General features: G+C 35.7%; 2 protein-coding genes across 3 annotated transcripts; one reads left to right on the forward strand and one right to left on the reverse strand.

Annotated features, from left to right (window-relative positions):
- Window positions 1–821: 821 nt before the first annotated feature.
- LOC7471089 (alkaline/neutral invertase A, mitochondrial) lies at window positions 822–4,966 on the forward strand. 2 transcript variants are annotated; one of them, XM_024606774.2, is made up of 7 exons: window positions 822–938; window positions 1,062–1,965; window positions 2,582–2,747; window positions 2,948–3,159; window positions 3,569–4,062; window positions 4,157–4,205; window positions 4,327–4,966. In XM_024606774.2, exons 2-7 carry the CDS (start codon window positions 1,135–1,137, stop codon window positions 4,651–4,653), a joined length of 2,079 nt encoding a protein of 692 aa, XP_024462542.2. In that variant the 5' UTR covers window positions 822–938; window positions 1,062–1,134; the 3' UTR covers window positions 4,654–4,966. The 2 variants fall into 2 exon arrangements, with proteins under 2 accessions (XP_024462542.2, XP_052311024.1); XM_052455064.1 differs by having other exon boundaries at window positions 861–1,965.
- A 233-nt stretch (window positions 4,967–5,199) lies between these two features.
- On the reverse strand, window positions 5,200–9,917 carry LOC7471090 (gibberellin 2-beta-dioxygenase 2). Its single transcript, XM_024606777.2, has 3 exons — window positions 9,161–9,917; window positions 6,514–6,877; window positions 5,200–5,837 (listed from the first exon to the last, which is right to left on the reverse strand). The coding sequence occupies exons 1-3, from the start codon at window positions 9,538–9,540 to the stop codon at window positions 5,577–5,579; spliced, it is 1,005 nt and encodes a 334-aa protein (XP_024462545.1). The 5' UTR covers window positions 9,541–9,917; the 3' UTR covers window positions 5,200–5,576.
- Between the last annotated feature and the right edge of the window lie 1,008 nt (window positions 9,918–10,925).

The raw sequence follows: 10,925 nt of genomic DNA on the forward strand, positions 1-10,925 counted from the left end.
TTACATTATTTTCATGTGTGTGTGTGTATAAAAAGACAAAGCCTGACGTTTCTTGATTTCTGCACATTTTCTTTACTGCGTCCGGAACCGACCTTTGTGGTCCCTTGTCAAAAGCAAACCACGTTACCCGTAAGACCATCTTACCCTTTATCCAAAACCAAATATTTGAATAGTATACTTCTTGCACCACCTAAGCTGCCCTTCATTCTTTCCACCCGCTTTCCTCCCCCTCTCATGTTTTTTAACTAAACACAACCTTAGCTTTTTTCTCATCTAAAGTTTCATGATTTATTTTCACACTCAAACCTCGTAAAAATAATTTATTACAGCTCTCGTATTCTTGTAATTATAATAATAAATATTTTTTAAAATAAGAAAATAATTAAAAAACAATATAATAAAATTTATAATTTAATTGTTTCAAGAAAGATAAAACCAGTTATAAAAACAAAATAAGATTGATGCCTAGCTATAAAAAAAACATGAATATTTTGTTTTCACATTGATGATGATACAATCACATTTATGAATTGATAATACATAATATTTTAACATTTTCAATGAAAAATCCATTCATTATCATGTAAATTACCCTTTTCTTCTAGCCAAAACATATTTCTAAGATAGCTTTTACAAATAAAAATTAAATCCATCCATTGGTGGGGCTACATGTCACCACGAGATGACTACAACTCATGACATTTTGGAAAAATGCGAAGGCTATTCGTGTAACATCATCTAAAAGATCCAGAAGCACGAGCAGGGATATTATTGTAATAACATACCACGTAGGCCCCGCACTCAGGAAATGGGAATTTCCTTCAACTCCTCTATATAAACCCAGCTGGGGTACCCCCTCCAAAATCTATCATTCTAAACGCGGTCTCTCTCTCTCTCTCTCACACACACACAGCTTTTCTTCAACGTCTCTTCTAACTGTAAGTAACAAACTTTTCAAATTTCAGTTCTTTTTTCTTAATTATATCTTAATTTTCAGTTTTTGTGTTTTTTTTAGTCATTATCTATATTTAATAAATACTCTGTTTTTCATTTTTTTCAAGCTAGCAGAAGTTTAATTACACTCTACATTTATATATAGATATAAATAATAATAAAAAAAGATAAAAATAAAAGATGAACAGTAGTAGTTGTATTGGTATCTCAACAATGAAACCCTGTTGCAGAATCATAATTAGTTACCGAAGTTTTTCACATTTTGGGGTTTCTCTCTCAAGATCTAATAATAATTCAGTCATTCATACCAATTTGTCGAAATCACACCCGAAATCGGTATATAATCATGAATTCCACTGCTGTAATAACCGTAGTTGGTCACAAGATACGGGTCATAAATGTATAGTTAATCTGGATCGCAGAGGTTTTAATGTCTGCGATTGGAATTGGGGTCATGCTAGGGGTTTTAGTTCAGGTTTTCTTGTCGATAAGGGTAGTAGTTCAAGGGGTGTTTTAGTAATTCCCAAAGTAGCGTCAGACATTAGGAATCATTCGACTTCGGTAGAGGGTCATGTTAATACGAAAGGATTTGAGAGTATTTACATTCAAGGAGGGTTGAATGTGAAGCCTTTAGTGATAGAAAAGATTGAAACAGAAAGTGATGTAGCTAAAGAAGGAAAAGAGGAAACATCTAGTAATAGGGTGGAGATTAATGGATCCGAAGTAAATACAAACTTCTTCAAGGGTTTGAATGAGAGCACAACTCCTAAGGTTGTTGAGAGAGAGGTGTCTAAGATCGAGAAGGAAGCGTGGCAGTTGCTTCGAGGCACCATTGTGAATTACTGTGGGAATCCAGTAGGGACTGTCGCTGCTAATGATCCTGCCGACAGGCAACCGTTGAATTATGACCAAGTCTTCATTCGTGATTTTGTTCCATCCGCACTTGCTTTTTTGCTTAATGGAGAAATGGAGATTGTGAAGAATTTTCTTCTTCACACTTTGCAGTTGCAGGTATATTAAGCCAAACATTCCCTTACTTATTTTTTTGCATATGTAGTGTGTATTTTTGTCTGTGCTCACATTTGAGTTACGTTCTGATGTTCTGCTGCTTAATAAAGTGGCAATTGTGTTTGCATTTGAAACAAAGATCTGTTGCTTTGGCATACATTTGATGTTCTTTTACAGCATAACACTTTTGCAGTGGTCGCATTGATTCACACTTTTCATGTTGCTTACACATTTATACTCACTTTTCATAGTGCTTTCCATGTTTGTGACTACTGCCTTAAAGAATAGCCACCTTCTGCAGAAACCAAATTTATGGGCAACAGGCTGTGATGATAATATTGCCAACTCCATGGAGGATGCATTTCATCTCCAAAAAAAAAAAGTGACAATAGCTTAGAACTTTAACTTGGGGAAGTTGAACTTTTGAAATGATGCATCAATAATTGCAATTTTCACCAAAATTAGCCCATTACATGTTACTTTTTTATGTTTATCAAAAGAAAAAACACACTGAGAGAGAGAGAGAGATTGCTTTTTATGGGGGATAAAAAGAGAGAATGACAAGTAGCAATTCTTCAAAAATCAATTTAAACTTAAACTTCTCTCTTGTGTATGTCAGAGCTGGGAGAAAACAGTGGACTGTTACAGTCCTGGGCAAGGGTTAATGCCAGCAAGTTTTAAAGTTAAAACAGTGCCTCTTGATGGTAGTGATGGAGGTTTTGAGGAGGTTTTGGATCCTGATTTTGGTGAATCGGCCATTGGGCGTGTTGCGCCTGTTGATTCTGGTAAGATAATTCTTAGTTTTGTTCTCTGTACTGTATATAATAAGAAGTCTTTCTGTGTTCAATGAATTGAGTATTGGTCCAAAATCTTATCCTTAGTGCTCAGTTTCTTCATGTCTTGTCTATGTATCCAGTTATTTCCTTCGTCCAGTTACATTTGTGTAATTATTGTAATCTGAAACATATTTTCATGACACTCACAGGGCTGTGGTGGATAATTTTGTTGAGAGCTTATGGGAAGATAACAGGCGACTATGCATTGCAAGAGAGGGTTGATGTCCAGACAGGAATCAGACTCGGACTAAATTTGTGTTTATCAGATGGGTTTGATATGTTTCCTACGCTGTTAGTCACTGATGGTTCCTGCATGATTGATAGACGGATGGGTATCCATGGACACCCTCTTGAAATCCAAGTAAGTTAAATATTTTCAGTGCAGCCTTCAATTTTGTTTCGCTTATGTAGCACGTGGAAAATTATTTTTGTTGATTATGGAGATGTTATGATGTTGTGTAAGGTTGATATCTGACCACACTGACCAAGGACCTGTTATGCTACAACGCATGCAACTATTATAAATATAGAAAATTTAAACCAGTCATTTGACGTGCTTAAGCTGCAGAAGTACATTAGATGGAGCTGTTGTTTGTTCCAGCAGTGAATTTTTTCTTGCAGTTTTGTCATTATACTTCTGAGAAAATTCTCCTAAGCATTTAAGTTTTTGGAAAAAAGGAGTGCTCAAGTTTCTGAAGCTTTAGACTTTTCACCAGCATGCTTATGTTTTTCCTTGGTTTGCCATTTGCTTAACTAGCATACCTTTTCAGGCCTTGTTCTATTCTGCTTTGCGATGTGCTCGTGAGATGCTCATAGTCAATGATGAAACCAAGAATCTGGTGGCTGCAATAAATAATCGACTCAGTGCACTCTCATTCCATATCAGAGAGTATTATTGGGTGGACATGAGGAAGATCAATGAGATCTACCGTTACAACACTGAAGAATACTCTACAGATGCAGTCAACAAGTTCAACATATACCCCGATCAAATTCCTTCATGGCTAGTGGATTGGATTCCTGAGGAAGGTGGTTACCTCATTGGCAATCTACAGCCGGCTCACATGGATTTTAGGTTTTTTACTCTTGGGAACCTTTGGGCCATCGTCTCTTCTCTGGGAACCTCAAAACAAAATGAGGGTATCCTAAATTTGATCGAGGCCAGGTGGGATGATCTCATGGGCCATATGCCTCTTAAGATTTGTTACCCTGCTTTGGAATATGAAGAATGGCGCATAATTACTGGCAGTGATCCAAAGAACACGTGAGGCTCCTATTATTTCCTGGGTGCTTTATGTAGATTGGCTTAGTTGCATAGCGGTTCTGTTTAATGTAATTATCTCTCTAATTTGTTGCAGCCCATGGTCATATCACAATGGTGGATCTTGGCCAACACTGCTGTGGCAGGTAATATTTGTCAAAGACTCAAAATTGTGATACTTGAATGTTATGTTCGGGTGTTGGCTTACATTGCTGATATCAAGTCGTGAAAATGTGTTCCATAATACAATGTTGCTTGTTATTCCAGTTCACATTAGCTTGTATCAAGATGGGGAAACCAGAATTAGCACAAAAGGCAATTGCTTTGGCAGAGACGAGATTATCAATGGATCAATGGCCTGAATACTATGACACTCGCAGTGGAAGGTTTATAGGCAAACAGTCCAGGCTTTTTCAGACATGGACAATCTCTGGTTTCCTAACATCAAAGATGCTTTTAGAGAATCCAGATAAAGCATCCTTGTTGTTCTTGGAAGAGGATTATGAGCTCCTGGAGATATGTGTTTGTGCACTAAGCAAAACTGGCCGGAAGAAGTGCTCACGCTTTGCTGCAAGATCTCAAATTCTTGTCTGATTAGGTATTTCCTGACCCGATAGCTATATAGCGTGGTAAAAACGATAACAGAAAAGATCATTTGCAGCCCTAACTCAATATTTTAAAGGGTGACTTCAATGCGATGACAGACAAACTACTCTGAAGTGCTGATTGTTGTACCTCTTGTTGAAGCACATGACTCATTTGAATTAGATGGCTCTGTGTTTTTGAGAGCCTCTAACCTACTTGTAATAATGTATGGTTTCGTGCTTGAATTTCCTTTCGACCTTGGCATGACATGTGTAAACTTCTATTCCATAGATATGATCAATCCCTTTCTTGGTGTCACAAATCAGCCTAGCATTTTCGTTGACTCATGTGTGGTAGACAAATATAATACACGAAGTATGTTTTTCATTATGCTTAAAAATGTTTTCCAATTGAAAAGTCATTGAATTTATGCTTTTTAGATATTTTCTAATAATTTTAATATCTTCAAGATATCAATTCTGATGTTTTTCATTGCAATCGCATTTCCAAATCGAGTAAAAGAGCTGGTATTTCCACTTCCACCTTGATTCTAGCTTGTGCCCTACAAGAGATTGATTTTCCATATTCAAATTTATTTCACCTTCATGTAACATCTTATCCTGGTAGGGCTTTCACTATCGATCTGCTCGTCATGTGGAAAGAATCCATGATAGAGCTAACCACCACCTACTGGCCACTAGACAGGATTCAGAAGAAAGTTTTTTACACTGATGACTAGACTAAGGTGATACTACCGCACCATTTACTCATATCCCCCGTACTACAACGCCGTCTCTGGATATCCTGTTATAAGCAGGGGCAATGAAAAGGATATCCAACAGCAAAATTCTTTCTAGGGCAGGCGTACAGAAAGAGACACTAAACTTACATATTTACTACATAATACTCGACTATCAAAAAACAAAAACTTATCAAGCAACTTGCTCGTCTCCTTCCATCCTGAATAGACCAAGGCGTCTATCTCCAAGTCGCATAGCATAAGCAGCTTTCTTGAATTCAGCCCAGGTAAAGGGCTTGTATAATGCCGGCTTGGTGGGGGTAATCATTTCTGGTGGAACAGTGATCCTCGCATTGGGTGGAGGGCCAGCAAAATAGGCCATTGACATTCTAGACTTGGAAGAGTTGGTTAGGGCTTTGTGCCTCACACTTACAAATCTCCCATTTGTCATTGCCTACAAAATTTAACAAGGCAATAGAATTAGAGACTTCCATGGTTGAACAAAATGGCACATTGAACTGAGCAGAGGGTCATGTAAAAAGTAAATGAAAACCAGGAAGCGTACTTTGAATCAACGCGACCAAGTACAAGGTCCGGTAGGTACAACGTTGTTTTCAAAGCTTTGATTTTGACGATAACAATCATTCAGTTCTAGAAAATATAAATTTCAGAAACAGAACTTTCGGGGAAAAACCTGGTTCTGTAAAGACCTTACTTTAGGAACATATCTTTGTCATCTTTTCACCAATAAAAGAGACCCAAGAAAACCGATATTCCACAAAAATATCTTGGAAATGATTTAGTCAGATCACCGAGATATTTCCTCGATAACTTAAAGTCAGCTTCTAGGAACACCGTAAGCAACCAACCAAGGGTCAGGTGCTTTTCAGTTCCCATTGTTCTGAATCTAGTTGGTCATTCAATTACTCATTCACATAATGTTCACTGGATGGAAACTAATGTTGTAGATTTGGGTCCCATTAGCATCAAGAACCCAATCCAAAGCCTGCCTAGATAGCTACAGCTAGATAGCTAGCTCAGCTATAGGAACAGTGGCTTCCATCAAATCCCAATCAACTTTTTTCACACTTGATTATGATTACAAGATAAGAGAAAAATAGTGGACCAACCTGTAACAAGTCACCCACATTAACCCAGAAGGTAGCGGGATCAGGTGTTACTGGGACCCACGCACCATCATTTAAGGAAATCTGAAGGCCACCCACATCGTTGGATCTCAAGATGGTCAAGATCTGAGGGTCAGAATGCTCTCCGAACCCTACCTTGTTTTGGTTACAAGGTGACGAGTCCTCATCCTTGCAGAGCAGAGGCATAGGGGGGTAGTGGTTTAACCTGATGAGGGAGTCACTGTCAACATCTCTGATTAGCCTACTAAACACTGATCTATCCGGGACCCGCAGCCCCTCCGCCATCAGATCTAATAACTCACATGCCAGCTCCCTAACTGCTTCTATGTAAGCACTCACAGCGGAGCTGTGTCCAAGAGAGAAAAGTCACACCTTATCGTCAGTGAATATAACAGTTTAACAAGGCTTGGAAAGAAAAGAAACCATACAGTCGCGCACATTAGACAAGTACGATGGACCTGCTGCTCTGCTTCTCCTTTGCCTTTTCCAGTTTCTCTTTATTAAATTCCTTCGTGGCATTATTTTGGCATTCGAGTTTCTTTCTTTATTATTTTTTATTATTATTTCTTCTGATTTGATAAGACCATCTTACATGTATCTGTCTGACTTGTCCATTTGATTCTCCAATCTTTTCATGCTAAAAGTACCTTATCTTCGTTTTCTTTTCGAATTTTCTGGATTAATAGTGATTGTCGTCGAGAAAAAACTTTATCATGTTTGATGCCACCAAGTAAATTTTACATGTGAGCCCTGACGTTTAAGATTAGATGGATGATGAATATTTTATTCAGAGGATTGAGACTGGACAGCTTCGTCAACATAAAATTTCTCTTCTTCTTTATTTGATTAATAAAAGCGTAAGCATTGTTTGGATTTCACTAATTCCATCATAAACCACTGGACGACATTCATGTATCAAGGAAGAATCATAGACAATTTTCATAAGAGATAATCATGTCAATGAGATGAGATTGTAATGTGATTGGATTGATCCGTACTTTACCCCCCACATGAGCCATGTTTGTGTAGCAATTTCTTTATTTGAGATGACAAATCTGACACGGTATAATTTTTTTTTAACTAACTCAAATTCAAACCCTAGGAGACTCTTGATAATTGTTTTCTTTTTCTTTTTTTTTTATTTATAAAAAGAAACTATTGATTGTTAAACCAGCCAGCACTCTTCCCTCTCCTCCTCTTCTGAGATTACCGACCATGCAACTTTAAGAAGACATTAACCAGGAAATGAACCGCAATGTTACAATACATGAAACTTCTCTTGTTTTAAAAATAGTCTTCCAAGCATTAATGGGGGATGTTGACAAAGACAAAGGAGGCTATTTTTTCAACTTTCAAGTGAAAGAAAGTTCTGGTATGTTATCTCTCACCTTCCAGGAGGACATATATAATTCCATATTCCCTTGTGATTTGGTGTTTTAAAATGGATCTAATAATAACAAATGCTACCGTGTTTATTAAACAAATCGCCCAGCTGCTGAATAATTGTTTTTTCTAATCAAATAAATTAATATATAGATATTATTAACAAGTTTTTTTACTTTTTAATGTAATAGAAAAAAAAGATAATATTACAATTACTACATTGAAACCTATTAATTTACTTAATTAGTCTGTGTATAAGATTTTTTTAAAAATAACAAAAGAAAAAAAACTAAAAAATAAATTATAAAAAAGAAAGATAGAAATAAAAAGAACGGTAGAAATAATTTTGTTCTAAAAAAATGTAAAGAAAAAAATAGTGATGAATTATAGATTTATCATCACTGTATTACCATTACCCGTTACAATGAAAAAATTAAAGAAAATTTTAATTGTTCTACTTCTACCGTAAAAGTGTGTTTACCTTTAGTATATATAATATAATTTCATAGCTAGTACTGTTCGATATAAGGAAGCCCAGTTCTTTATTTTCATGTTCCTTTCATACCAAACATTACGACAATAATAAATGAAATTCCTATTATAGCATGCACCGAGTCTTCTGGTCCCATTAAATATTAAAGAAGGCAAGCTTGTTTCACCCTGAAATTCATTAAGAAAGATTCCCGCAGCAAATTAGATTTGTTTTTCTTTTTTAGGAAAGGACAGGGCATTTGAATACTCGGGTTTAGAAAACACTGCTCAATTTCAAGAAATTTCCCATCCAGCACTATGTTTACATATGCGTGTGTGTGTGTGTAGAAGTATTTGGGAGATTGAACTAGCAACTTGCATGGTGGCGTCATTTTCAAAATTCGGAAACACCCTAATTTTAATTTTAAAAAAACTAGAAGTAGTTTTAGTCTTCTCGGTTTGTAGATTTTGCAGCATTTTGTGTTTGTTAACTTTGTTCACCAATTTCTTACAAGTAGCTGTGCTAATCGTGTTTTATCTCAGGTTCTCAAGGCAGCACTGAAAACCAAAGACACATCATCTCTTGCACTTTCAAGAAGTCGGTGGCTCTCGAACAAATATATGCATAAGAGTAATTAACATTGCTAGATATCCTTTTTTAAAAATAATAAAAAGCATTTGCAAAATGAATTATGGATAACTAAATGAAGTAGTGTTAAATTCCCATGTACAATAATGAAAAGTTCAGAGCAATATAAAGGGTGTAAGCACTTGCCTGAATTTTGCAGGGTCATTGGAGATGGTTTTGGACCTTTCAGCTATGGAGAGAGGGTTGATATTAAGAAGTAGATATTCCACCTCTCCCATATCACCATTGAAGCCAATATTTTTGCAGCCATAACCAAAGGGTTTGGCCGGCTCAACCTTTTGCTTTTCATCGAATGGTTTGGCAAAGAAGTTGAAACTTTCTTTCTCCATTTGGGCAATGATGTCATGAGGAACACCATGGTTTTTCACCTTGAAGAAACCATATTCCTCACAGGCTTTGACAATGAGATTGGAAACCATTGATCTATCTCCTGAGAGGTCTACTGTAGGAAGCTCAATGGCCAGGTGTTCTTCACTGTGAAGTTTAGTTGGAGATGCCACTACCATATCTCTATAATTATATATCTCTGGGGATACAGGAGAAAGGAAATCAAGAGGAAGAGTATAGCACTTGGAAGATATAGAAGAGAAGAAGAGATGACGGTATATTTGAGAGATGGAGAGACTAGGAAGAAGAAGGTGAGAATGTGAGAGAGGGGTGAAGAGTATTGCTTATACTTGCTATAGATATATAGGAGAGTGAGTCTCATTCAAAGAGGATGCAGATTATTGATAAAATCATTAATTTCTTCTTCATTTTTTCAAATATTAATTTGTTTCCTTATATCTCTTGGGCACTCAATAATCTAATGCTTTTTTGGGTGGTTGACGTACAACTAGAAAAATCTTGTTTAATGTAAGAAAAGTTGACTTGTTTCATGGATTGCTCGTCTGGAATTTATTTTTATATGTTTTCATGGATTTCCCTCTTTAAAATCCTTTTATTGACTAGATTTCTCTTTAATCATTTTCTATTTATTACCACCTTGTTTTGACTTAAGGACCTCTTTTATTTCTTTGACTTGGCCTGTGCTTCGCGGGGTTACACTTCGTCTTTGTTTGTTTAATATGTTTAGATGATAGCTTTTTAAAAGTATTTTTAATTAAAAGTATATTAAAATAATTTTTTTATTTTTTATATTGACACATTACAGTTATTAAAAAAATTAATTTAATATTTTTAAAAAAAACAACTTAAAAAAATATAAACTATTACACTACCACAAATAGCACTTGGTTTAGTCGTATTGTTACCCTATCGACGGTGAATGCATTTTGTTAGCCATCACGATCGGCTCTCTAGGAACCCATCAAATCAAAGGAAAATTCTCATTTCAACACAGTATTTCTAAATTTTTTATTAAAATAATATAAAACTATTCTGGATTCTTTAATATATAGGATATACATTTCACGAGTCATTTGCACATGTATCTTAATATTTAATAACAACTCAATCTTTCGGTGTTTTTTACTAGATCAAATCGTTTTATTTAAATTGATTGAGTGTGACCCTAGAGGTTTTTATATATAAAAAAAAAGTTTGCTAAAATTTATAGGATTTTGGTGAATATTTTCTTTTCAATATAAGATAGTCCCTTCAGCATCCAAATATTTTTAAAAGTTGGATTTCATTTTGATTTTTTCCCTCCAAATTAAAGGCCTTGTCGAATTAAAATCCCTAGTATTTGGCAGAGTGTTAGTGGAAATTAACTTCTGGATTTTACACGGTGCCAAAAAAATATTTTCACACTTTTTTTTTAAGATTCTGGGAATTGATTTTTTATTATTATTATTATTAACGTGGATGATCGGATCAGCTTGCGTGTACCTCGATTAATCTCATAGGCCCTGAAGTTAACGATCATATAAGTCTCTAGTGGCCTTAAAAT

This window comes from Populus trichocarpa, chromosome 8 (genome assembly GCF_000002775.5).
Source record: "Populus trichocarpa isolate Nisqually-1 chromosome 8, P.trichocarpa_v4.1, whole genome shotgun sequence".
Taxonomy (NCBI): domain Eukaryota; kingdom Viridiplantae; phylum Streptophyta; class Magnoliopsida; order Malpighiales; family Salicaceae; genus Populus; species Populus trichocarpa.